Genomic DNA, 27,417 nt, shown 5'->3' with positions numbered 1-27,417 from the left:
CATGGCAACAAGAGGACAAGTTACGAAAATGGCATGATCAGCATGAACCGAGTAAAAGTTAAAACCAATACAGTAGATCGAGGCTCCAGCTGACAAGGGCCCTTGTTCCTCTGTCAGGGAAAACGAGCCATTTCAGCATTCAGACGAAGAGGAGAAAAAAAGCCTCCGGGCTGGCTGCCAAGACTAATCAGATAAGCCTGGTCAAAAAAGAAATATTGTACTACTTCGAGGCAGGGGAGCATATGCAGACTTCCATGGCTTTGCTCACACTCACATCCCGATTTTGTCTATCAGTTTCCCCCGCCCGGGTTCCCTGTCATAGCTCCAAATACGGAATTTCGCTCGTTGGACATGGTTCTGCTGATTAAATGTCTCTTCGAAGCTCCAGAAGCTCACCTAAGATGCGACCTGTGATTTCGCCATCCACAGTGGTGAAGAAGGTCGCATTAGTCTAACATCATGTGAGATTGTGCAGAAGTGAGCTTTGGATGACAGATTGGTTGATCTGTGGGATTTGATGTGTGCCGAAACCGTTTATGAGCAGAAGTGGATAGACCAAGAGGGCGAGGAAAAGGCAGAGGGCTGGAGGGATTGGTGCAGACTGGGATTAGAAGGGCACATGCACACTGTGATGTGATGCCGGGGGGGGGGGGTTGCATGACAAAATGAGAACCGAGAGCTCAGATATGACGTTTCGAGTCGACTGCCGTATTCGTTGGATGTTTTCTAGACTGCAGACGATGATTGATGGCCGACACCTCGGCTTTGCTATTCGAAGTTGACAATTCGTACTATGGAAGTCGATCTCGTGCGTATTGACTAGGGACTCGGATAATGCCCAACTTGACTGCCTATCATTTTTCATCACCTGCATTTGATCCTCGTCGTCAAGTTTCTCACTAAGCAGCTACCCGTCATGTACTGCCAGACAGCACTTTTGTCCGCAGGTGTGCCATTTTTCATTCGGCTTCCAACCTTCTGGTCGGCCGCTCTCTAAATTATGTCCATCCAACTAAATGCGGGGGAGTTGGTAAAGGCAACTCCATACTGAGACACCACGATGGCTGTGCAAGACATTGTTGTGGTGTTTAGCTATCCGGATTCCTGAGTGAATGTCTCGAATCTCCAAGTTCACGACAGCTATCGTCGTCACCGGTATGGAATATGGCGTCGTGAAATTGGGCAGAACAGTCGGTGAGTGTCGACAAAGACGAGTCTTGCCTCAAGAGACCACGGTCTGATCCTCAATGCAAGGCATCCTCACTTGAAGGCTGGACGGGCATGCGAAGCAAAGCGGGAACGAAACATTAGCCCGCACTGGCATATGTAAGGATCTGAAGCCACTGTTGCTTGATGCATGTGTGTCTGTTTCCCGAAGTCCGTCGGATCAAGCCTAGTAATTATCACCGTCGCATTCGACTAAGAAATTGGTAAAAAGAACAAGACTTCAATACTGGGTACTGACAAGGGCAACAGCAAGGGTTGAGTGACAGATGAGAGCGCACAGACAAAGAATCCTTACCGTCAAGCTTAGAGGAGGATCGGTTATAGCCCCGCATAATTACGATTGACGGACGCGAGGCCAATCGATGTCGTTATGTGAGATAATCAAAGGCTATTGGGTCTCAGAAGAAATTATCCATCATGGGCTCTGGATACCAGGGCGACATCTTGGATGGCATCATGGCTAGAGTCATGCTATCGTCAATTAGGCGAAGAAATTCAAGACATTGGATTCTTACAAGTTAATTACCAGGTAAGAGAAAATCATGACTTCAGAGTCTCGATCACACGTCAGCAGACCCAGGCCATGTTCTGTACCCATGTAAGTGAAGCTGCCAGTAGCCGAGAATTGATGCTGTAGAGTAATAACTCTGGCAGGATTACCCTACAGTAAGAATTCTAAAAAATGGAAGTTGAGTTATGAGATGGCTTGTCGTACTTGCCAAACCTACGCCCCATGGCTTCATATTCAAAGGGCAGGTACTAACTTAGTGGTACCACCACCTTAATGCTGTCACTGTGCGACATTGTTTGGAAGGTGCGATTGAGAACTCGTGCGATTGTAAAGACTGCAAGTTGTGCTACATGAGGAATCGTAATTTTCGACACTGCAACATCAGATCTTCCATTGTCCAATATGGAAATGCAGTGAATCAATGTCGTGTCACATTGCATCTCAGCCCAGGCACAGGAACACACATTTTCTTATTTTGGGTGTCATTGCTCATCAATTCATCACAATCGCCGAAGCGACACATCCATGGTAGAGCTATCAAGTGCACATTGCTCTTCTCGGACATGAAGTCGACCTGAGAATCTCGATTACCAACCAACCGCATCTAAAAGCCACTCACCCTCGGCCGACTGAGCCGTTTATTATCTCCTCAAATCCACGCAAGGATATGGCACATTGCAACACTTGCAATGCGTATAATCCTAGATATCACCGATTCAGCTGATGAATTGGGGCTGTTTGCTAATTGACAAGACATCCTTGACGGGCAAACCACACCAGGCTAATACTTTCACAATGTGACCAAGAATTTTATATTTCAAACCCCGGTACTCTGTATACTGTACACCACAACACCCCACGTCTCAGTCTTGTTCTTGTTGCAAAGCCATAAAGTTCGACAGGGAATATAGCACAGTATCAGTCAATTGTCACCGCTCTCCCCGAAATGTTGCTGTGATAGCTTGCGATTTGTACATGAGGCAAATCGACTTGTTCATGTGGACACGACTGACCCCAGTCGCTTGAGTCACACGAGATTCAAGACAAGAGATTCAAACTTGACCGCCAGTATGAGCAATTCTCATAGTACCATTGAAGAGGCAAAATTCCAGTCTGGGGTCAGCGAAATATAGTCGAATTGTGGATGAGGCGAAACAAGACGAGTCTGGAGCCAACCAAGCGATGCCGCCCAGATCCGCCTGACTTGGACTGCGCAAAGATCGTGGCGCATATGAATGTTGGAAGCAAGCAAACAAACCAAGAAGATAAACGGTCCGTCCCACTAGCTTGCCCGTGCGTTTCTTGTCTCCTCATTTGTGAGCAAAGGAAATATCGGCCATTACAATTGGTTCTTAAGTGACATAAGGCCAAGATTGGCGTCCGTCTTCACACTACCTGAAGAGGAAATCGGAGTTACGAGAAGGTGGTGGGCCGACTACCTAGATATCGGACAGGGACTTTTACAGGGACTCCTACAGCCTCTGAAGCGAAAGGGCCTCACAGCGTGGTGGGCCCATAACCTCGAGGATCTAGGGACCCTTTGAAGGCCTCTTCTAGCCACCAATGGAGCACAAGCCGTCAAATACATACATACTACGAAGGACGCTTAGGCACTTCATGGGGAAAACATACGATCGACTAGTCCTCGCGGCGTGTCGGCGGTTCTCGCAATATCCGGCCTAGTCCGGGAAGCTAGATGCCCGAAGAACGATGTCCACTCATGTCAATTGAGGTTCTTCCAACAGACCCGCGCTCCAATGTTGAAACTGTCGATTGGGCACGAACAGTGGCCGAGGCTGGAACATGGGGCTGGAGATGGACCTTGAACAACAGATTGCAATCCAAAGAGGCTTGAGGGCTAATGCGCTTCGTGTGAGTCAAAATGAACACATTGTTTGTACTATTAACGAATGTAACGGTTTGGTCCCACAAGCAAAAAGCCGGAGTGGTAATGGGTTGGGTACTTCCAGCCTCCAGGATAAGTGCAAGATTTACGACCGTTGAAAAAGTTTGTTCCTGATGGAATAAGAGAGAAGAGTGAACTTTCCAGGGTCGGAAAAATATGCGCCATTACAAGGACGTACAAGCTTCCACCTTCACCCGCATTTGCAACCTTCCATCACTCAAATCACATGGCTAGCTTCATGCTCAGGAACGCAAGAGTGTTACGTTTCACAGCGGCTCACAGTACGCAGGGGAAGGACATGATACGTTGAACATGATTTTAAACGATGCCTGAAATGTCCACGTCGTCGACAACAACGATGCCAACGACTTACAACCCGATGCATTGTAATATATGAGTCTTAAGGCATATGTATGCGAGCACTCCATACAGTGTATCGTATTTGTCCCATGCCAGTTCTCATCGACTCGAGAGAGTTTCGCATGCAGATGATGGGGCCTGCCTCCCGCTTCTATGCCGAAGCAACATGGTCCGTGAGGAGCTTGCCATTGCAGAAAGAAAGCTGCTGTAATACTTGGTAGAGTACGGATGCGCCGAGAACCTGCACAAAGCGAAGCGAGGAAAGACGAAATCGCAATTGGGGAATGTGATTAAGGAAAAAAACATATTCATCACATCCATTATGAGGGTTGCTCGGGGCATCCATCACCAAATTGGTATCAACCCTTGAATTGGGACTGTGATGAATGATATAGGATGAGATATTGACCTCAACACAGCCTGAGAGTGGTACGTTGACTCGTTGCTACTGTACATACTCTACGCAAGGTGAGCGAGCAGCTCAGGTTCCCGGCGCTTAGACGCCCGTTAGGGCCGCTACTGTACTTGTCCAAGGTGTGGCACTAATGGATCTCCAGCTCTGGAGCTTGTGTGTTCGCCGAGTCAAGTCTAACGCCTCATGAACCAGGGTCACAACGTGCGCCAGCTCAAGCCAATCGACGAGCTCAGGCTGTTTTAAGGCATAGTGCCCCACGCTCTTCTGTCTAGGACCAGGGATGGTCTTCTTTTATCTAGCATCGTCATTAAGCGTCCAGTCCAGCAAAGACACTGCTTTACTAACATCCTCTGGACCCCAGGGCCCCGGACACTTTATGATTCGTGAATCAGAGTCACGAAACGTGACTGGGCGTGCATTTTATACGCAAGATGCAAACGCAGCCACTACCTGTACCTAGATCGGAGGCCCAATTGGTAACGCCAACTTGACGCCGCGCGCGCACACCCCAAGTCCATCAATGGTGGTCGTTTCTCATTTCTCTCCACTATCTGAATCAAATGTCCATGCATATCCCTCAGTGAGAGGGGCTTCCTGTTGCCCAGCCTCCATTCTTTACTAATACCGGTATTTCAGATCGCTTCCAAGTGAAATCCATCCGGTCAAACGTGATCTACATGCTGTTTGATGGACATTGTCTTGCCATTGGTACAGGATGTTGTTTGCCTTTCGCTTCTGCGTCCCGTGCCGGTGTGATGAAGCCGCAGCACCCTGTCTTCATCCTAGCCTCTTTGCTCACACCCTCCTCTTCTACTCCCGTCTCTTCTGCTAGTTACCGCCAGACAAGCAAGGGTGCAAGGGACTAGGGACTAGGGACTGGGTTCCAGTGTACCAAGGGCCTAAAGATATGGCCGCACACTCTGCATTTAGCACTTGCTCAAGTCTATTCTTGTCTCCATCCCCTCCGTGACCGCCATCCTCATGCTGGTTCCCTCAGTCACCAGTATTGAGCTATAGTGCATACATAACATCCCGTAACCGCCCGCTCGCACGCTCCCCTGGTCCCCTCTTCCCAAGTTTTGCGACTATTGTATTATCTCCTCGACATCACGAGGTCTATGTTTTCTTTATTTGTTTCTATTTGTTTCAAGGCGTGTTCTCGATCGTGCTCAGGCACCGAGTTCTAAAGAAGCAAGTGCCGGCAACGGCCAAACTAACAATCACCAGCTGGTATAACCCACCTCACCATCAATATTTGGTGCCTGGAAGCATCAATATCTTGACACCACTATACAAAAACTACAAAATGGTAGGGAAGAAAGCCTTGAGGGTAAACATCGACCCAATGCTGATATACTGTGTTAGGAGTACTCATCTTTCCGAGGCGGAGACCGCTTGACATATTCGCAAATGCGACAACAGCCTCTTCCCCGTGACACATTCTTCAGTCTCAAGAACGACTCGCAATTATTGGAGCGCCCAATTTCGGTAGCAACCGAATTTGTGGACACAGACTGGGAGGAAGAAGATGAGATCATTAGCGATGAAGAAGATAACTCACCTCGCATAAGTTTGCAATCGGTATGTATCTTGAACTTGTTACTGAATCAAGTCTTGGGAGACACTGACAACCGACTTTATTTAGGCCGGACAACCTAGTTTCACAACGGTTTCCTCCTACGATGAGATCCCAACACCAAGGTCGAGTAGAAGTCAAGAGGTTCCAGTGGAATACTCCCCGAAGCAAGTTGAAGGTCCTCGAGGACCTCACCTGTTCCGAAACTCAACTGACCACTACTTGTCCACCGAAGAGGACATTATTCTGACACTGTCGCCTATTACTCCCAAGGGACCTCGAAACATTACCGAATTTCTTATGTCATCTCAACCACCACCTCAACCCCGTGCCAGTCCCTTCCAATACACTGATGCCGAACTTGACACGACAACTCTTGCATCATGGACTACTGAAATGGTTGCGCAGGCTATGCTCAATGCTGGCATTGAGCTGTCCGTGGCTGACCGGTTTATGGAGAATGACATTAGCGGTGCGATCTTAATCACACTGAAGTTCGAGGATCTCAAGGAGCTTAGCATCCAGTCGTTTGGTATCAGGACCAAAGTTTGGCATCAGATTCAAGCCTTGAGGGATAGCCGACCTGCATCCCCTCGACCGGAAACACCAATTGAGGATGTCCCAAGTAGGGACGTGGTGCGGGAGACACGAAGAGTCGAAGATAACGGGCTGAGGCGGCGCCAGAGCAGCAGGCGAAAGAACCGAACGAAAACAAACGGAGATGATATCACTCCTATGGAGTCAGTGTCCATTATTGGCATCGAACAAGTCATTCCCAAGCCTCACAACTGCTCAAAGGGAGAGAACTGCTCCAAGTACAGAAAACAACAGCAACTTATCCGGGCGTTCAAGAAGGAGTATCCCCATGTCGACATCAATGCTACCGGCACCGTTATGATTGGTGATGCTGGAAACCCACAGACAGCTAAAGCACTGGACCCCAACAAGGTCCGCCCCATCTCAGATGCTGAACCTTCTGTCGTCGCATCCTCCGATGTTATGGGCCCTGGTATGCCTCCTATTCAATATCTTTATGAAGCGTCTCTTCGTGGAGTTCAGGCACAAGATCCTCAAGACAACGTCAGGCAATTCCTCAACTTTCAGCACCAGCACGAGGGAGAGTGTAGCGAGGAAGTCCCTCCCACACCCCCGTTTGCTGGAATTCCAACTGCTCATGCCCAGCTTCCTCACCAAGGTCTGCGCCGCCTTCCCAAGCTCTCCATCCCTGGGAAGGCACCACTACCACCTTCGCGACTTGGTGCCTCGTCCGTTCCACCTCCTCCCCAGAAGAACCAGTCTCAGAATCAGTCATATGTACAACGTCAGCAGCAGCAGCAGCAGCAGCAGCAACATTACCACTACCAACAGCAACCTACTTTTGCCCCTTATCAGATGGAAAGGACCAGCCCTCGGTCCCCTGACTTGGAGATGACACCCAGGAACAACTTTCGCCATGGTACACCTTTCTCAGAGCTTGATGTCCCTGTTACAGCTGTACCCATTGGTCCTGTTGCTCGAGACTTCTCACAGTCTGTTCCTCCTGACATGAACTACCGCACTTCTCCCATCAACAACGTTTCCCCTCCCCGCTGTCAGTCTCGTACTTCAGCCCGTCGCCCATCTTTCCCGGTGATGCCAGCTCTGGAGGAAAATAGGCCCATTAACACGACCAGACCTTCTCATGGATCGTCATCACCCAAGTCACCACGAGGCTCGCGAGCACAGCAGCCCCTTCAGCCGCCTCCTCGGGACAACCTCCCCTTCTCTCGTGGTCAGCTTAACGGCTCTGAGAAATTATTAGCACCATCTATCACACCTCTCGGTGCTAAGGGCAAGTCTCCCTCTGCCGACCCTGCCAATGGCATCAGCCACCAAGGCCCCATGAAAAAGCGTAAGACCAAGATGCTGCGACATGAGTGGCAGGACGGTTACTTTACTCTGAAGGGTACTCGTCTCAATATGCACAAGGACTCTGAGGAGTTGGACCGCACTCTCGAATATGTTGATATTGATGACTACGCCATCGCTTGCTCAAGCGTGGCTTCTTCTTCCAAGCTTAGCGCCGCTTTCAAGACAATGCACCTTTCTCGCGGTAGCCACAGCCGCGAAAAGAGTGATCCAGTAGGCGCCTTCGCTTTCCAGCTCATTCCTCAAGACAAGAACACTGCGCGCCTTCGCAAGCGCGACAGCCACCTCCAGCCCGCTGGCACAATTCCCGTCGAGGGAGTAAATGGCACGGGCAAGACGCACCACTTTGCCGTCAAGAACCGTGATGACCGTATTGACTGGATGCGTGAGCTCATGCTTGCAAAGGCTTTGAGACAGAAGGGTGAGGGCTTCGAGATCAGTGTCAATGGCAACATGATCTAAGCCGTCTACTACAACTTTCTTTTTATTATCTATGAAAACTCTCCTCTGCATTGCCCTTCTTTCGACCTGATCGCATTGTTCAGATGTCATTATCTCTGGATTATTGCAGATTAGGCTGCTTGTTTTTATCATTTGTACTGGTGTTTTGTGTGTTTTTTATATGTCAGAACGTACAACCACTTATGCGGATACTGCCGCGGCTCTCTCGCGGGATGCTTACACAGCGGATACATGTTAGCTCAAAACGAGCAATGGTTCTTTATGGTTTATGAGTGTTTGGGGATTTGCATATGATGTTTTCTTGGGTTGGCTACAACCTGGTTATGATCTACCTACTTTATACCACTCGCACACGAACGACTCTAGAAAACGCAACACAGCACAACCCAATTCCTTCAAAGGTTTATGATCGACGACATGGATACCATTTGGCGCTATTTGACTTTTTACTTCATATAGGTGGCTCAGGCTAGCTTCTTAGGATAGGAAAACAAAATGAAATGATGAATTTATATAAAAACATGCCTGGAAACCTACTGTGATGTGTGGCTAATGCTATATCTATGCGAGTACTCGACCTCCAACCACAAGCATGTAGCCTTTTGTTATTTGTAGCCTTGCCTACTTCCAACAGATCATGTGATGCAGATATGTTTAACATGATAATGACCTCAAACATTATAGTGCAAATAGGGAGAAAAGAAGCAGAAAATTTTCATATCTTTATGCATGAGATTGCGTGATATGATGATTGCACCAAGATTGTAGGGCACCATCGTCATGATATAACCGTGTTTTGATATATTCATCAATGTCTTATGAGATATTGACGGGCGAACAAGAGTATCATCTCTCTGTATGCTGCCTTGATAGACGTTAAACAATGTGCACAATGTGCACAATGTTGAGTGTCAAGAACCATCTCACTCCAGTCACTAAACACCACGATATAATATGTTTTCACCACTCAAACTGTCACATACGACCACAGCTCGTGGAGAATACGGGGTCCCGTCCGCTCCCCCATCGTCAAGCCACGAAGCGCCGGATTAGTAGTTGGGTCGGTGACGACCAGCGAATACCTGGTGTTGTATGTCTTTTCCTTTTGATGTTTTCCATTTTTGCTTTGTGCTAATGGTTGGTCTTCTGAGCCTATATATACGTGTTGTAGTGCTATCATGTCTCGTTGTCCTTCACTCACTCCTGCATAGACATTACTGACATCAAATGGTACATTTTCCCCCACCTGTATATGCAGAGTACAATATCTTACAAAACTCGCTCGTCCTCCGCCCCTTTGTATCTATCCCAATGCCGTAACATCGTTTCCCTAGCTGTACAACCTGTCTACACAAGTCATGATATAACATTTCCCAACCCTTAAACCGACTTGAAGTCAGGTCGTAGCACTCCTGACTTTTGAGCGACCTTCTCCCAGTCAATAAGCTCCCACCATGACTCTGCATATGCAACCTTTCCACCCTGACCGCCGGCACCAACACCCCAGTCTAGCAACCAGGCGTGCTCCCAGGTGTTTAGGCACAGAAGGGGCTCAAGCTCGATACCTCCGGGGGGGAGATCGCCAGATCGCTTATTAGCGCCGTAGGCCTGGTTGTTGATGAAGTTGCGAGCGGAACCATCCTTGCCCAAGGTGTTCATGTCGGTGCTTTGGGCACGCCAGTGAGCGCCGGGGTAGGGAGAACCGGCGAGGTAGGTGGGCAGAAGACGGTAGTCGCCAGGGCCAGCCTTGACAAGCCAGAGGAAACCGGGACCAAACATGGCGGAGGCTGTGATGACAAATTCTCGACGGAGGGTCTCGATGGAGGAGAATGAAGCCTCGAGTTCGTTGCGGAGAGCATCGGGCATGGGGGTGCCGGTTGGGGAGATACCCTGGAAGAAGAAGTGGTTGTTGTGCGCCATGGAGGCATAGTTGAAGATGGGGGCCTGGCTGGGCTCTCGAGCTGTCATGAGAGCAATGGTCTTTGTGTCCTTATCCTCGAGCTCGGTGCCTGGACGAGTGTATTGTTAGTAAGTGCAGTATCTGTGGGCTGATATAGAACTGAATGTGTATGAGAAGCATTGAGTTTGTTCAATACTCTCCCGCATCATCAATTCCACACGTACCAACAGTCAAAGCATTCAACTTTTCCACAATGAGGTTCATGTACTGGGTCCAGGCGAGAGAGAACCCTCCAGGGCTCATAAGGTTGGGAACACCCTCGGAATAATTGTGTGGCAGCTCGGGAACATGATGGATCGAACGGCGGGTATTGACCATGGGTCGCATGCCAAAGCCAAAGGCCAGGCGAGGAACCCTTAGTCTCGGACGAAGCATTGTCTCTGGTAGGAAGGGCGACGGTGTTGAGCGGGAGGGAAAGCTGTCGTCGTCGAGTTCGGATTGGACTTTTTTGGTGTTTAGCGGGCTCTCGTTCTGATAGGCCTTGCCTGAGGATTCTGCGCGGAGCTAAGTTTAGCCGAGAGAGTATGCACAGCCATAGTGATCTGGATGCATGTGGCTGTGCATAATTGTAACTTGCGGTTCCTTTTCAACTTGTCTCGGTTCGAGCTGGGGAAAAGACACGCTAAGTGGAGTGGCTGAGTTGAAGAACTTGAGGGTCTAGAGGGTCTAGGTCAAATTCAGGCCTAGGTTCGGTCTAGACTCAAAACGAAGTGAGATTCAATGTCGATGACCCGGCATAGGTAGACATGGCTGCAGCGGGACAGGTAAGGTACAACGCAGTTAGTGCAGTACGTAACTCAGCACCTAACGCAATGTTCATGATCACAAGTGCCTCTTTTTGACCTTCTCCTCTTTCTTCTTCTTCTTGTTCGCCTTGCTTTGATTCGATCACGTAAAAAAGGGCATTTCAAGTTTCATTTCATAACACATTTTGTCAGAGTTTTGTTCGCCAAGCTCATACTTTCGCCTCTCCTTCTCCGCCCCCGTTGGACCCTTTTCGGTCGGCCTGAAACATCACCACTCTCTCTCTCAGTCTTTCTCTCCTGTCTCTCTGTCTTCCTTTCGTTTGAGACAAGCGACATCATACTCAATTAAACGATTAAATCAGAAATTTCCATATGCAGCCTCCCTCCGACCTCGAAGTTATACCCGTCGCTGTCGATGATGCATCTTCGTTAATATCTGCTTCTTCAACTGTCGTTATCGAAATGGCTACTTCAATCATTGCCTCAGCCACCTCCACTGCCACTTCTACAGCCGCGTCGGCTACCTTCATCTCGTCCGCGCCTCCAAAACCCTATGGCGAAGATGGCTCCGGCGGAGAATGTTCACTATTGGGTTCCTTTGCACTCGTCGTACAAGGCGCACTCGGCGCTTTGGCGTTGCTCTCTCTCGTATACAAACGGTGGAGAGAGCGTCCTCAGCGACCGCTAAAGATTTGGTTCTTTGATGTCTCCAAGCAGGTCTTTGGTTCTGTGCTTGTGCACATCGCCAATATCTTCATGTCCATGTTGACAAGCGGCCGCTTTTCGGTTCAGGTCGACCCGTCAGCAGCAACAGTTACTACGCGTTCCGATGACGACGACTACGCTCCCAACCCGTGCTCTTTCTACCTCCTCAATCTCGCTATCGATGTAAGTGCCATTTGTGTTGTTATCTCTGCTCTCCCAAACACTAACTCCAACACAGACCACCCTCGGTATCCCCATCCTTATCGTTCTTCTCAAGGTTCTGACCGGTCTCGTCCGCTACACGCCCGTCGGCCAACCCCCCGAGTCTGTCCAGTCTGGAAACTATGGCAGCCCGCCCAATGCTGTATGGTGGCTGAAACAATCCGTCATCTACTTCTGCGGTCTATTTGGCATGAAGGTCTGCGTTCTCATCATCTTTATCATGATGCCCTGGATCTCCAAGGCCGGTGACTGGGCCCTTGGCTGGACAGAAGGCAACGAGAAGCTCCAGATCGCATTCGTCATGATGATCTTCCCTCTCATAATGAACGCCTTACAGTATTACATTATCGACTCGTTCATCAAACTTAAGGATACCGACTACGAAAACGTCAACGGCAACGAATCTGACGATGAGGGTCGACGCAGGAGATATGATGACAGCGAGGATGAAACTGCGCGCGCTAGACTGGTCGATTCAGAGCACGAGGCAGATACCGAGTCGGATGATGAGGTCGATAAGCCTGCCGCGCGTTCTGGGAACCCTTCTCGCCAACCCGACACCAGAGATTCTGGGGAATACGACCCTGAGCGCGATGGTGACGATCGGACGATCATAGGAAGTAGCTCGAGTGGCCGGGGCCCGAAGGATAAGGTACCAGCCGAGTTGTATCCCAAGGAATAGCGGGCAGACGGGCTATCCCGCAACAGCTTTTCTTTTCTTTTTGTTAGATTTTCCTTATTCGGCGGCATCGGTGTTTTTCGAGCGATATGTCTTGGTTTCAAGTTATGGAATTCTCTCACTATTGGATGGTGCACTATGTATTTGCACTCTTCATACTTGGGTTTCTTGTAGCGTACAGTGGAAGAAGGCAGGCTTAGAACGTAAATAGTGGTAGGGCGTTACAAGATGGGTTCATATTTCGGTATTAGAAGCGACTACAATCTCATTTTCAATAGTCTCGATTTGCGTTCATACTTCCTTTTAAAAATGAGGAAATTCCGTCAATCATTTCTAAACTTTAGAATACTTCACAGCAACACAAAAATACGCAAGATGTAGGTCGCAAATTCTGAAAAATTGTACATGCTATCCTCAAGTCATGCCGTCTCGATGCGTGGGGCCGAGGAGTGAACGGATGCCAACCACGTTAGTCGTATCAAACTCAACGCCAATTCATCTTATAGCAAACCGCGAGATCTATGCTTAAATTGCCCGTAGGCATCTCGTCAAATGGCGAGAAGAAGTGCATCATTGGGGTTTCCAACCAAAAACCTACAGAGTATCCAGACCCGTATCCTAATGAGTGCCATATCGTCCAACCGTAAACGCCTATGCATAGAAAATCAAGCCAAACCCAAATCCAAGATTAAAAAAACAACTCTATATCCGGAAAATGCCGAGACAAGTAGAGGCCAAACCGAACGCCTGTGCTTTCCTTCAGTCCATAATCTATTTTATGGTTGGTATGGCTTGAAACCTGGGTAAGGCTGCTGAGGCTCGTAGCTGACTGGTGACTGTGACTCAAGCAATTGTTGCCGCTGGGGCACGGGACGAGGGCCGTAGTTACCCTCCGGACCTGGTGGTGGTGTTTGGTAGTTGTTCATAGGAGCAGGCGATTGACGGGGTGGCTGAGCATAGCCAAAATCATTCTGGGGGCCAGGCGAATGGCGGACAGGTGCACCGTAACCATACTCGTCAGGGATAGCTGGAGAGCGGCGTGGAGGAAGATTTCCGTACGAGCCAAATTCATCCTGATGCATTGAAAGTCGCTGAGCAGGGCGCGGTGAAGGGCTTGCTCGGTATCCTCCATAGTTTGCTGCGTAATCCTGAGGTGAGGCACCTTGACCGTAGCTGTGCGTTTGACCATGCCCTTGCATCTGGCCAAAGCCCGGAGCTTGTTCAAATCCTTGGTCGTGGCCATAGCCTTGGTTACCATAAGGATTCTGATTTAAAGCTGGAGAGCGACGCTCATGTGGCATGGGAGCGATAGCAGCAGGAGCATAAATTTGATTAGGCGGGGGAGGTTGATAGCCGTAACCTTGCTGGTCGAGGGGCGAGTAAGGATCAGTAGCTTGTCCAGAGCCCAGGTAGCCACTGGAGTTGCCTTGAGGCTGACTGTACGGAGTTCCCGCCATGCTATGCTGACTAGGAGGTGGTTTAGAGAGCGTATCCAACTCAACAGCCTCGGTGTAGACTTGGACCTTCTTGCCCTCGGAGCTGGGCATTTCGGGTAAGGCGTCATCATCTTTCTTACTGATTTCGTATTCAGCATATTGAGGTGGCTCGTTTCGAATAGGTTTAGAAACCCCATACTCAGGTACCGAGGGATTCATTGGGGGTTCAGTTCGGTATCCATGGTGTTGAGGCTGAGGAGGGTAAGGGTCGTCAAGGTGCTTCGTGTGACTGCCAGGAGGATCGCAAGCACCGCAGCAGTTACCGCAACACTTCATGCACTGACAGCAGCTACAGCAGCATGAGAGCCCACAGCAGCAGCAGCGAATGATGCACCAGAGAATGCTAAAGATAATGAGACCTCCGAGGATCATAACACCAATCACCGGCCACCTAGAAGATTGTTAGTGGAATAAGTATAGGACCAACAGAGGATATACACACTTGCACCACACTACGTTCATACAATTGTCCCAACTAGATATGGCAGTTGCAAAATCGTCGGAAGCTTGTGAAACATTGTCAGTCGTTTGTGCAGCATCAGCGAGCATATCTCGTCGTGTAAGGTCAGAGACAATAGTTCTGACGAATTTGTCCTTGACGATTTCCCAAGCGCTGCCTCGAAGGCTTCGCGCCATAGCCTCGTCAATGGAGGGCATTGTGTTGGTTTTTGTCGCAATTGGCGATGGGTCAGGATGATAATGAGTGTAATATAATTTGTCTGATATGCCGTATATGGTGATGTGATTGATATCTCGCGCTGTAAATGCTGGATATGCTAGGTATATTGCTCGGTTGTAAGAGAGCCGTTGTAGATATCCAATTGAGTTTTGCGAATGTTGATCAAGAAATGACAAAAACGTCAATGCGAAATGGTATTGTTTCTTCGGCGCGTGATTCGGGTTGTTGATGCGGGTCGTTATTGGAATGAAGGATGGTAGTTTGAATAGTATCCTGGATGGACGAGTAGAAAGAAAAGCGGCGCTCGCACCGGTCGGTATACAAGAGAATGAATGTGATAGAACAATCAACAATAAACAAAGGTCGAGAGAGTGTAAACAACCTATGCTAAGGTTCAAGATAGGCTCAAGAGTTTTCAGCCATGTTGCCAACGGCGCAAGTGGTGGATGTAAGAATGAATGAATGAGCGAGCTCAAGCCAGGGAGTTGAATAGAAGTTCAAAGGAATCCCAAGGAGGAAAGCGCCCACCAGATAGAGGGACCCAGCGTTACCGCCAGTGGCGGGGATGATCCAGGGGAAAATGGGACTGCTAATTTTACCCCTGGACAGTCAGGGCAGGCGCAGGCACAGGCACAGGTTAGGAGTGGGGGCAGGCGCCAAGGGACTTCTGAAACTGTGAAACTCGGAAGGAAAGTCGATTGGACTGGATGTTGGTTAATGGGGGCGAGAAATCATTTCAGTCTGTACTACATCGTAGTTTTATAGAGAATTTGAAGGTCAGCTATGGGTACGACGATGTCAGTCTCTATCTCATGTATTCAACCGGATTCCACCGATAGATGGTTCTTCTGTATAAGCCAAAGACAAAGGGACCGTTCTGTCGTATGGGTGACGACGCCTTCATGGCTTATCCCTCAAACCCTGGCTTCTATAAGACCGACGTAGGATGATGCACATGCGCAAAGAAGACTGCAGGCATGCTGAAAAAGAGAGTGATAGGATACCTAGGTTGACATATCCATCATAGCCATCCATCTACACGTAAAGTCTTTAGAACAAACAACATGCTGAACGAATCCCACATCCCCATACTCCATCACAAACACAACCTCGAGTTCATATCATCCTAGTTTGTTTGCGCGATATTTAAAACCCATCAATTTAACTCCAGCTCGCGTCAGGAAACCCATGTGCATTGTCACATCGTTAGCTCTTCTATCAAACCCTGGCCCCAGCGTGGACCATTAAAGGCATCCATTTTCCGAAATGACAGGGTCGTTTCGATAGCCGGACGATCTTGTCACAGAATTGGAGTGGTAAGTCAAAGGGTTTTCAATTATTGCATCATCGGGCTACCTATTACAAAAAATAGTCCAGAAGAATAAACCAGAAACCTCTGCTGGATATCGCAAGAGATGTCATGAGTCTTGGTATCATGACAAACCCTCACTTTTACCTTGCATGTATGCATGCACATACGGCTGTCGGCCCAACTATTTGGGACTTGGCGTCGACAAGACCAAAAAGCCAAGGCTTGGGTTTCTTTAGCGGTGATTACGATGTGCATGGTAGTTCAAATACGCCGTTGAGCTTGGTGGCATTCCCTCAACAGTAGATATTCAGATCGTCGTTCGCTACAACGCAAGACTCACACCTACTCTGGGAAACCCCAATACATGGTATCCATCAAAAGTGTTGGTCTGGATGGTCCCCATGCAGACTTCTCTTGTCAGCGGCTATGGCATCAATGCGCCTACCAATCGATGCACCGGACCATTTGTTCTGCGAGGCTGAAACAGAAGGATGTAAGACTATTGAGCGCCTCATGGCAGGCAGTGCTCTGAAAAAATCAATACCAATAGCATAGACGCGCGTGTGTTAATATACAGCCAAGAATGTATATTGATAATATCTGGAAGCGAGATGTGACACATGATACATCAGTCGACTATAGCATTGTGTTGTTGACACAGGACCATGTAATAACGTCTGACATAAAGTCATGGCAAACAACATCACCGACCGAGTCACATTGAGAGGTCCGTATTAGCGAGTGGTGGACAAGTATCTCAGAATCCGATAATTATTTACTAGGGAAAAGCTACTTGATTACAAGAAAGGGTATGTCTCAATCCACCCAAGAACAAAAACAAGTCTTGCTCGTGAGAGCAAGTACTCTATTCCGCAGTTCCTTTTTATAAAGAAGCAGCTATTACATGTCATGATTCAAGCTCCCAAAACGCCTCAACAAGTGGTATCCTTTCATTTCCTTCCCTTTCCATGTCGGTCGTGTGTTCAGAACAATCTCACATTTCTGTCCTTCTCTCAGCTTACTTGCCAGGAGGAGGCCCAGGAGGGGCAGTGTATCCGCCATCGCGCTGATATGTGCCCCCAGGCTGCTGAACTCCAGAGTTCTGGCCATAGTAGCCGTCGTTGGCGTTGAATGTCGTGCCAGTGTACTGAGGCTGCTGCTGCTGACCATAGGCGGGAGGCGCATTGTAGCCACCGTTGTTCTGTTGGTAGCCTCCTTGGTTGTAACCCTGATTATAGCCACCTTGGTTGCCGTAATTGTAGGCCTGGTTGTTGTTGTTGTTATGTCCCCAGGGCTTGGCCGCCATCCAGCCAGTACCGTAGACGGGCTTAACGCCACGGCTCTTACGACGACGGGAGATGCTTCGTGAATGTTAGCATACAGGAACTTATGGTATGACGATCATGATAAAAGCTTACAGGCAGCACATAAAAAAGAGAAGGAAGAAAAAGATGACGATACCCGCGACTACCCAGCGTCCCCAATAGGACCAGCTGTTTCGATAACATCTGTTTCTACTGTAGCTGTAACTGTAGCCAGAGCCACATCTCAAGTCGCGCGCAAAGATGAGATCGTCAGTGGGCGCCATTGTTGTGATGGTCGTTGCGATTGGAGATGAAGATACGCGAATTGTGTTTATTTGTCGCAGCAACACGAGAAAGGTGGTTGAGTAAGCAACGTCTGGGGAATGCTTGAATTAAACAAAATTTACTTTTAACCCAAGAGATAACTTGTTGCTCGTTTGCGGCGTTGAAATGGCTTGGCTTAGCCAAGGGATGACGTATACTCGACGGTAATGATGCGACGAGCGATGAGTGATGGGGTGACGTCTTGTAGGAGGTAAGTAGTGCTTATAGGTTTTTTGTCACAAAGTAGCTCTGTGCAAGGGAAATATGAGGATGTGTGATTGATTGACAATAAAGATAAAAACAGGAAATTATCAAGTCAAAGGGGACAAGGGCGAGCACAGAGTGTGGGAGGGCAGCTGGTCTTTGTATTCAACCTGCGACTCGACGATATCAGCCAAGCCCGGCATAAAATCCACCCAACAGGGTCAAAGCTGTCTGCGAAATACGCAAAAATACGGTCACAAGCTCTGTTTTCTGCTGTTACTCTCTGTAAAAGTCTGGGCATTCCCGCTTTTTTCTCTTCTTGGCTGTCCAAGGTTCGCGATTGTAGTGGCTGTGCTTAAGATACAGTAACACTTTGAAGCTTGGCACTACATCACGGTAACATCCATCGCCTCTTCTACGTTTGAGGCGTGTGCCGGGTTTCCGCCCTTTAGTACAATGACGAGTCAAAATCGAGACCGTCATCAATGCGCAGCGAATTCTTCTTCGCTACCGATATCAGGTTAACTGGAAACACAACGGCCATGGTTTTATCAAGACTCTTTTACCGGCAAGTTTAGGCCGTGTTCACCAAATTATGTGCCTAACCAAACTCCAACTAAATCTGCTGAGCCTCAAACCGTCGTGGCTCTATGCCCACCTAATCCACGAGCTTCGTTGAACATGTGGCGAAGCCTGATATTGATGACGACGAGGGTCCCACCCCCGGCTATTTTACTTTGTTTAATCGAACGGCGCATCTCAAAGAGAAACTAAGTATCTGATGATGTGGGACCCTTTTACGAAAATTCCAAACCCTTGATAAACAAACAAACAAACAGGTTGTTTTGAGGGCATGCAGTTGGAAGCCTACATTACCACGCCCTTAACTACATAATTAAGCTTAATGGCAGTGGACACTTCTGTTTGTGAGTGGCATCATGAAAAGCTTAGGTCAATTATCAATTAATGCGTCAAGCGCTTCAGGGCCGTCGTAAGGTCCAAGAGGACAAGTTAAAAGCTATATTATTGTCACTCTGGTAGTGGTCATCTGCACTTGCAATAACCTGTATTGTAGTCGAAGCCGCCCAAGTCCTCCGATAACATCGAATATTGTGTTATCCAAGAGATATCTGTTCTCGCGTCGACACAGCCTTTTGGTGTTTGGGCATGTTCCATATCGTGATTGGAAATCAACCAAAGCTGCCTCCTCACAGTGCATCGCCACAAAACAGCGATCACCTCATATAATACTAAAAGTCAAACGCTTGTTGCCTTAAACCTCGCAAGAGGGTCGATCCATTACCGACGGCATATTGCTTTTGTGTCCCAACGCCGTCAAATAACCCTTCCGGCAAACGTCAAAATCGTACATCATGCGCCTTTCCCTTCGCATGAGCCACATGATCTCGTGAGTATGTACAGTGAATTCGTAAGGGTCGTTCAGCTTAGAGGCCAGCTCGAGGAAAAGAGTATCGTTGACGTCGGAGCTCGTCGGCCGCCTTCATGTTGCGTTCCGCTGCTTGCTGAGCTTGTTGTCGCGCCGCTATCGCGTTAACCTTCTCACGGGCCTTGAGCAAACTGCTGTTATCCTGCTGCTTGATCTTGGAACGAATATCATATAGTTGCATGAGCGTGCTTGCCCTTTCCAGGTCTTCTTCGAACTAAGTAGAAATCCTGTTAGTTGTCAGGTCCTGCTTAGCCGTAGAGTATACGGTTCGCAGGATTGTCTCACATCAGATTCGCCGCGGCGAGGAGTGCCAGGAACTGAATTTCCGGCTGACCCTGTGTGGGAGCTAGGAGAGAGGATACGTCGGCCAAACTTGTCGAACTTTTCGGATGACCAGTGGCGCTGCAGGCCGGCAGGACGTTTCTGGTTGTTGGTAGAGGGACTCGAGGTAAGGGCATTCACAGTTGCGTCGGTTCGGGGGTAACTGGAATGAGCAGCGTTGCTGGCGCTGACGATGGCCTCGGCAGCTCCAGGGTCCTAGATAATGAGCGTCAGTATTAATCCCAAGCACAAGTGGTCAGTCACAGCAAGGACGCGAAGCTTGTGGTATGAAAACGTACGGCGGCGCCCAGGTTGCTGAGGTCGGCCAAGACCTGGGATAGCTGAAGGCTCTCCATTGTTTATAGTAGAGATTTGTTTGATAAGTGTTGCTAGTGGGTTTGACGACGATAAAAAGTAGTTGAAATTACTTCCTATCGCATTCATACGCAGGGAAAGGAAGAGTACGTTGAGTCGGATCTAGGAAGTAGGAGAGAGAATTGTGTGGAAATGAGAAATACTGAACGGAGGGGGAAGGTGTTTTTGACCTGGACTAGATACGTTACTTGCAGTGGGCGAATTTTGGGTTTCGGAGGGCAGGAGCAGGCTGGCAGGCAGCTGCAGATCCGCACCTACCAACTTGCAGGGGGGACAACCAAACTTTAGGCGGGTCCCGAAATAGAGTGAACTGATGCATTAAAACGGTGATACAGTTCATCTTTTCCGAATCATTAATATATACCATTTACTGATGAGGCTCATTATATGGTGATATAATTCATGAATTAATCAGACATCGCCGTAGACATCCACTCCGAGTAGGTACAAGACAGATTCAATGCGAAGCATCTTCAATATTGCTGAGAAATAAGAATTAGTGAAGCAAAGCACCACAACCACCGCGGTACACAATATCATTGGCCAGATACGAGATTCTAAAAGTCCAGAGCTTCATGACTGCATTAATCGTGCATATGAAAGCCGGTCCATGCCCCCCGGATGCTGTGGGGGGGCTAAATGCTCGATAGGTATATGTCAGCCGTGTCAAGAAACCTACCTGAGCCAAGTGTCTGGGGTACAATAAGTGTCCGATTTCTCCCCCACACTTTGATTCCGCCCATCTGTAAAGAGGAGAGGAGAGGACGTTAAAGTCACAAGTTTAAAAAAGTAATGTCTTGAAATGAAGTACCGACCAAAAAGAAATTCTCACCGCTTCTCTCATATCGAAACATGCGTAAAAGAGATCGAATAAAGACGAGATATACGGGTTGCTTTTGCTTATCATGTCCTGATCGTCGGTCTTGTCCGATATTGCAGGTCTTTTCCCTTATTTATCCAGAATGCCACAGAATTAGTTGGCTGGGTTGCATTCCTCCACGCAGCGAACATTATTCATCAACATCGCATCAATCTCCGCTGTGCGCCCCGGACAGGAGGAGGGATTCCCATCATTCAGCCTGGTACGGTTGCCCATCGCACGCGGACATATGGAGGCTTGTCTTTATCTTGCACTTGGTATTCGTTTTCTGGCTCTAATGAATTTTATCTACGTCATTATACGAATGACCTCATGGTCAGCTCTCCCGAATTATCGTGTACTAGACTCCTGACTTTCAGTTGCGCAAACACATCGTAGTTCTTCGTCCGAGTCTGTCCGATTTCGGGGCACATGATCAAATTTCGATTGAATTGAAACGTTCCCCTAATTATCCAGGTGTTGCGTTGAAAGACCTGCAGCCTTTGGCGCATGCAACCCCTCAACCCTCATGGATATGGAGCCTGACTGGGGTTCCCCGCAATGCGGACTGCCGATGCTGAGCTTTGAAGCTAGACAAGTAACTTGTGGGGACTGAGAAGTTCATCTTGGTATAATTGTTGGGTAATTGCACAAGAGGTCCCAAGTCTCTGGTGGCCATGTTCTTATGATGATAACTACAATCCGAACTTGCCGAATACCTACACATTTAAAACGGGTTCGGCACCTTATGGGTTATCATTATGAAGACAACTCGCAGCCTGGATGGTTTCCATCAAACCCGGACAAGGGTTCCGTGTTTTCCGCAAATGCGGCCAGATATCATGCACAATATCCATACACACTCAAGCTACATTAGGACTGCATAATGTGGAGCTGACATTGGAACCGACCTTTCTTTGTTCTCGAAGCGTGCGTATGCAGCCTCTTACGAGTTATTGCCATCATATCCAAAAGTCCGAAAGTACTCCGAAGTTCATACGCCGCATGACAATCATTTCGTATCAGGCTTTTGAATCAAAGTTGCAGAAACAGCATATATTATTTAGGTACCTGAATCGATGCCATGTGCGCCTGTCATTTCACTGCCCTAATTAGCACCAGAATGCTCACGACTCATTTGTCATAATTTTATTCAAAGTGCTCATGAAAACTATTCATAGGTCATCTTTACGCGCCAAACCAATATCCCGTTATTTTCCTTGGGTGCTCGCGTTATCCTCAATGCATCATTAAACCCAATCTTTTTTTTCTTCCTCTTCTTCAGGTCTCCAAGATTCCCTATGCCTTCTCAATTCGGCAGATGAGATCGGAACCATCGACTGAATCACCCTCACGCACATGGAGTGATGTGACCTTGCCTGAGTGAGAAGCACTTACACTCATTTCCTGTACAAAGTTAGAATCGATACCAAACAACAATGAGACAATAACTTACCATCTTCATGGCAGACAGAATGGCGATCGGGTCACCCTTCTTTACCTCAGAGCCTTCGTGAACACGGAGCTCTACCAGGACACCAGACATAGGCGCGCCGACCTGGCTGGAGTCATTAGCATCGGCCTTAGGTCGGCTGATGTTCTCAACAGCAGCCTTCTTGTCAACAACAGTGACCTGTCGGACCTCTCCGTTCATCTCGAAGAAGACTTCACGCTGTCCAGTGTTCTCAGACAGAGGACCAACAGCAAGAAGCTTGAGAATCAAGACCTTGCCCTTCTCGAGCTCAACGTTGAATTCCTCACCAATCTCAGGGCGAGACAGGAAGTACCGAGTGGGCAGCACGGAAAGATCACCGTATTGCTGAACAAACTTCTTGTAGTCCTCAAAGACCTTGGGGTACATCACGTACGAAGCGATGTCGCACTCAGTAACTGGTGCGCCGTACTTCTTGCCAAGTTCGCGCTTGGTCTTCACGAAGTCAACAGGCTCGAGGAACAGACCAGGTCGCTTGTCGAGCTTGCGTCGGCCACGAAGAGCATCGGATCGAAGAGGCTCAGGGAATCCACCGTAGGGTTGACCCATCAGACCCTCAAGGAACTCCAGAACGGAACTAGGGAAATCGAGTTGAGAAGCCTTCGCCTTGACGTCTTCAGGGGAAAGACCGTTGGAGACCATGAATTGAGCAAGATCACCAACAACCTTGGAGGTTGGGGTGACCTTGACGATATCTCCGAGAAGCTCGTTGGCATGCTCGTAGGCCTTTTTGGTCTCAAGCCACTGGGATCCAAGGCCCAACTGGGAAGCTTGGAACATCATATTTGTCAACTGACCACCAGGAATCTCGTGCTCGTACACCTCAGGATCAGGTCCGGCAAGGTGAGCCTCGAAAGGAGAGTAGAGTAGACGGAGTTGCTGCCAGTACATGTCAAGTGTCCGGACAAGCTTAGGGTCTAATCCAGGATCACACTCACTTCCCTCAAGGGAAGCAATGATAGCGTTGATGCTGGGCTGAGAAGTCATTCCTGACAGACTGTCGGTGGCAGCATCAACAGCATCAGCGCCAGCCTTTGCGCAGGCGACCATAGAAGCGACACCGGTACCGGCTGAGTCATGGGTATGGACGTGGATGGGAAGATCGGGGTACTTTTCTCGGATGGATCCAATTAGCAGTGTAGCGGCATGGGGCTTCAGTACACCAGCCATGTCCTTGATACCTAGGACATCGATGTCAAGAGCAACAAGCTTGTCAACGAGATCAAGGTAGTACTCAAGGTTGTACTTCTTGCCAGGACGAAGCACTGTTAAAATAATTAGCAAAAGTATCAAAACTTCGGGGAATAGATCAGCTTACTATCTCCAGAATAAGATAGTGTTCCCTCACAGACACCTCCACATCGTTGAACTGCCTTGATACCGACTTCAAGTTGATCGATATCGTTCAGAGCATCAAAGACGCGGAAGATATCGACACCGTTCTTCTTGGCCTGGTCAACGAAGTGATCAATGGCGTTATCAGGCAGCGAAGAGTAAGCAACACCGTTAGCACCACGGAGCAGCATCTGGAAAGGAATGTTAGGAACAAGCTTTCGCATCTTGCGAAGTCGGTCCCAAGGATCCTCATAGAGGAATCGCATAGCGACATCGAATGTGGCACCTCCCCAGCACTCGAGAGAGTAGAGGTTAGAAAGAGCATGACTGGTCTCCTTGGCGATGCCAAGCAAGTCGACTGTACGAACACGAGTAGCCAGCAGCGACTGGTGAGCATCTCGCCAAGTTGTGTCCATAAGAAGAGTGCCCTTGTACTCGCGAATAGCCTTAGCAAAGGCCTTGGGTCCTTGCTCGAGGATAATGTTTCGCCATCCCTTGGTGCAAGGCTGGGAGGCATCAACCTTCTCTCCGGCAGAGTTGATGAACTCAGGGACCTGGATCTCGCCCTTGAACTTGGGCTCGCCGATCTGGCCCTTTATGCTGCTGCCGTTGACGGCAACGTCGCCGAGGTAGGCAAGCAACTTTTGGGCACGGTTCTGACTGCCAACAAGGTCGAAAAGCTGAGGGGTATCGTCGATGAAAGTAGTCCAGCAAGTTCCATCAATAAAGGTAGGGTGGGTAAGAAGAGAAGCCAGGAAAGGAATGTTGGTTCGGACACCTCGAATACGGAACTCGATCAGAGATCGGAGAACCTTTCTGCGAGCAATTTCGTAGGTAGAACCGTGACAAGTACACTTGGTAAGCATAGAGTCGTAATGGGGAGTAATGACGGCACCGGCGAAACCGTTGCCAGTGTCCAGACGGACACCATTACCACCAGAAGAGCGGTAGACCTCGATTTTTCCAGTATCGGGTTGGAAACCCTTGGCAGGATCTTCGGTTGTGATACGGCACTGAATGGCAAAGCCACGAGTGGAGATTCGATCCTGGGTAAGACCGAGCTGGTTCAAGGTGGCACCAGCAGCAATTTGAATCTGGGCAGCAACGATATCAATTCCGGTGATTTCCTCAGTGATCGTGTGCTCGACCTGAATACGAGGGTTGATCTCGATAAAGTAATGACGGTTCTGCTGGTCAACCAGGAACTCCGCAGTGCCTGCATTGCGGTAGCCAGCTGTCTTGGCCAGTCTGACAGCGTCGGAAAGAATGTTGTCACGGACTTCAGCGGGAAGATCCTTGGCAGGAGCAATCTCGACAACCTTTTGATGTCGTCGTTGGACGGAGCAGTCACGCTCGTACAAGTGAACGATGTTACCGTGGTTGTCACCGAGAAGCTGGACCTCAATGTGCTTGGGCTTGTCAAGGAAGCGCTCGACAAATACAGTACCGTTACCAAAGGCAGTCTTTGCCTCAGAGGTGGCACGCTCAAAGGATTCCTTGAGACTCTCCTGGTCACGGACTACTCGCATACCACGACCACCACCACCGAAAGCGGCCTTGATGATAATGGGGAATCCATACTTGTCAGTGAAGTCCTTGACCTCCTCGTATCTCTCAACGGCGCCCTGAGTACCGGGAACAACAGGGACGTTGGCAGCGTTGGCGAGCTTTCGGGCAGAGACCTTGTCACCGAGCGAGTCAATGACCTCGGGGGAGGGGCCGACGAACTGGTCCGGGGTTAGTGCACGGGCGGAGCGGGAGTGGTGGGGCACATTAGACTTACGATGAGGCCAGCCTTCTCGACCTTGCGGGCAAATTCGGCGTTCTCGGAAAGGAAACCGTAGCCTAGGAGCTGAGTTAGCGTTGCGAATGCCGGATGCCGAAGATGAACAAACCGGGGTGGATCATTTGCACGCCGTGTTCGACAGCAATCTTGACAATCTCATCACCAGCCAAGTACGCGCCGACAGGGGTGTACTGCCCACGCTTGCCAATGACGTAGGCTTCATCGGCCTCTGAAATACATCGTTAGCAAAAGGGTTTTGAATAGATAGTATAGGCTTATCACATACTCTGTCTGTGCATGCTCAATCGGTCCTCATAACTTTTTAAGTTAGTTTATAAAGTCTCGTGCCGTCAGGATCGCATGAGGGGTACCTGAAGACTGCAACAGTGTGCAGCGAAAGCTCGTGAGCCTGTAGGTGGTTAGCGCCTTAGTCTATGTATGAGCCGTACGAAACCGAGAGTTGCAACCTACAGTTCTGAAAATCTATAACCGAATACCAGTGTCAGCTTGGCAGTGTCTACAGGGAGCGACCGGATGGAAGGAATGGATAGGTAGTCATACACGGATGGCTGTTCACATGTTTGTTAGCTGACTGCGGGTCTGTGATGGAGACTGAGACTTTGACTTACGAATTTCACCACGGTTGGCAACTGCAGAGAAGTAAAAAAGACAAGTCAGCGCGGTTCCTCACGATAAGCAGTGGGGGGTCATTGAGCCCTCCAGACAAGCCATTGGTGGCTGTTGAGAGCGCGCCAGCTACTCACCAAGAATCTTCTTCACATGCATGATGCTAGAGTTGGCGCGGATGTGGTGGACCGAGTTGGCCTCCTTGGGCTCATCGATATCCTCCTCCTCAAAGACATCGTTGAAAGTGAGCGGTTGCTGGGGGGCGATAGCAGCCATATTGTGCGATCTACTTCAGTGACTTGAGCGTCAGAGGAGTTGGAGAGTGCGAAAGCGAGAAGCTGTGGAAAGGGAGCTTTATCAAGAGCTCAATGGCGGGGGTCTCTGGCGTATGGTGGGGTAGGTAATGAGCACGCTTGTCGGTATGAATACCACGACAGCTCTTCGACCGCGATATCACCTTATAGCGCAAAGAATCGTAGATGATTGATGTAATGCGTAGCAATAGAGGAAGGTATGAGGTTGGGAAGAAAGGAAATCGAAGCGAAAGGACATGCAGGCGGGCGAGGGGGGTTTTGTAGAGCAATGTGAATCCCCCAAGTCCGTCGTCGGTGACACGCCCGGCCTCCGGGGGGGAAGAGCTATCCAAGACGGGAGGGTGTGGGATTGGTAGAGCGGACTGTGAGGGCGTGTACGTTGGAGAAAGCCCGAGGGGAACCAGGTGTGAGAAGGCGCATCACATCCTAATAATTTGGCAGGCACCGTATTGTACCAAAACTTACCTACCCATGGCGGCGCGGGCGGAACCCTTCCACTTGATCTCACATCAAAAGTTTCCAGCAAACAATCAAGGTATCACGCTAATAAAAATAGCCTGTGACTCCAACGGATCTGCTTCGGCCTTGGGGACGTACCTCCATGCCATTGCGGGGGCTTCTACCACAGAGAACAGGAGACAGAATCTCGGGGCTGTTCCCAACTAACGACTGGAGTGGAACTTGGTTCGGCCACACGACGACTTTACCGCGGTACCTCGTCACTTCAGATCCTCTTACTACCTACCTATGGATTATGTATGCCTTGATGGCGTACAGTTAAGCGACGGTTGGTTTCCCGTTGAGCATGACAGCATGTGTTCTGAAGGGCACCCTTCTGGCATATGCAGATATATGATACCACAAG

At 49.0% G+C, this 27,417-nt stretch overlaps 7 protein-coding genes across 7 annotated transcripts; 2 read left to right on the top strand and 5 right to left on the bottom strand.

The window, feature by feature from the left end:
- Positions 1–5,725: 5,725 nt before the first annotated feature.
- FSST1_001992 (SAM and PH domain-containing protein) lies at positions 5,726–8,365 on the top strand (the record flags this gene model as incomplete). Its single annotated transcript, XM_083227937.1, has 3 exons — positions 5,726–5,728; positions 5,785–6,000; positions 6,065–8,365. 3 exons carry the CDS (start codon positions 5,726–5,728, stop codon positions 8,363–8,365), a joined length of 2,520 nt encoding a protein of 839 aa, XP_083092174.1.
- Positions 8,366–9,745: 1,380 nt separating this feature from the next.
- FSST1_001991 (mitochondrial 37S ribosomal protein mS42) lies at positions 9,746–10,700 on the bottom strand (the record flags this gene model as incomplete). Its single annotated transcript, XM_083227936.1, has 2 exons — positions 9,746–10,374; positions 10,490–10,700. The coding sequence occupies 2 exons, from the start codon at positions 10,698–10,700 to the stop codon at positions 9,746–9,748; spliced, it is 840 nt and encodes a 279-aa protein (XP_083092173.1).
- Positions 10,701–11,443: 743 nt separating this feature from the next.
- FSST1_001990 (vacuolar membrane protein-domain-containing protein) lies at positions 11,444–12,680 on the top strand (the record flags this gene model as incomplete). The annotated part of the gene is made up of 2 exons (XM_083227935.1): positions 11,444–11,959; positions 12,015–12,680. The coding sequence occupies 2 exons, from the start codon at positions 11,444–11,446 to the stop codon at positions 12,678–12,680; spliced, it is 1,182 nt and encodes a 393-aa protein (XP_083092172.1).
- Positions 12,681–13,453: 773 nt separating this feature from the next.
- FSST1_001989 (uncharacterized protein) lies at positions 13,454–14,830 on the bottom strand (the record flags this gene model as incomplete). Its single annotated transcript, XM_083227934.1, has 2 exons — positions 13,454–14,564; positions 14,616–14,830. The coding sequence occupies 2 exons, from the start codon at positions 14,828–14,830 to the stop codon at positions 13,454–13,456; spliced, it is 1,326 nt and encodes a 441-aa protein (XP_083092171.1).
- Positions 14,831–17,182: 2,352 nt separating this feature from the next.
- FSST1_001988 (chitin synthesis regulation, resistance to congo red-domain-containing protein) lies at positions 17,183–17,752 on the bottom strand (the record flags this gene model as incomplete). Its single annotated transcript, XM_083227933.1, has 2 exons — positions 17,183–17,525; positions 17,583–17,752. 2 exons carry the CDS (start codon positions 17,750–17,752, stop codon positions 17,183–17,185), a joined length of 513 nt encoding a protein of 170 aa, XP_083092170.1.
- Positions 17,753–19,441: 1,689 nt separating this feature from the next.
- Positions 19,442–20,120, bottom strand: FSST1_001987 (uncharacterized protein; the record flags this gene model as incomplete). Its single annotated transcript, XM_083227932.1, has 3 exons — positions 19,442–19,657; positions 19,729–19,980; positions 20,064–20,120. The coding sequence occupies 3 exons, from the start codon at positions 20,118–20,120 to the stop codon at positions 19,442–19,444; spliced, it is 525 nt and encodes a 174-aa protein (XP_083092169.1).
- A 2,177-nt stretch (positions 20,121–22,297) lies between these two features.
- On the bottom strand, positions 22,298–26,514 carry FSST1_001986 (carbamoyl-phosphate synthase L chain, ATP binding domain-containing protein; the record flags this gene model as incomplete). Its single annotated transcript, XM_083227930.1, has 10 exons — positions 22,298–22,405; positions 22,455–23,755; positions 23,809–25,552; positions 25,609–25,670; positions 25,721–25,840; positions 25,898–25,929; positions 25,983–26,020; positions 26,173–26,180; positions 26,241–26,261; positions 26,376–26,514. 10 exons carry the CDS (start codon positions 26,512–26,514, stop codon positions 22,298–22,300), a joined length of 3,573 nt encoding a protein of 1,190 aa, XP_083092168.1.
- Positions 26,515–27,417: the final 903 nt, after the last annotated feature.

The sequence above is a fragment of the Fusarium sambucinum genome, chromosome IV (genome assembly GCF_050947815.1).
Source record: "Fusarium sambucinum isolate potato_lamoka chromosome IV, whole genome shotgun sequence".
NCBI lineage: Eukaryota > Fungi > Ascomycota > Sordariomycetes > Hypocreales > Nectriaceae > Fusarium > Fusarium sambucinum.
The sequence above is the reverse complement of the archived record's forward strand: the minus strand, read 5'-3'. Positions and strand labels throughout refer to the sequence as shown.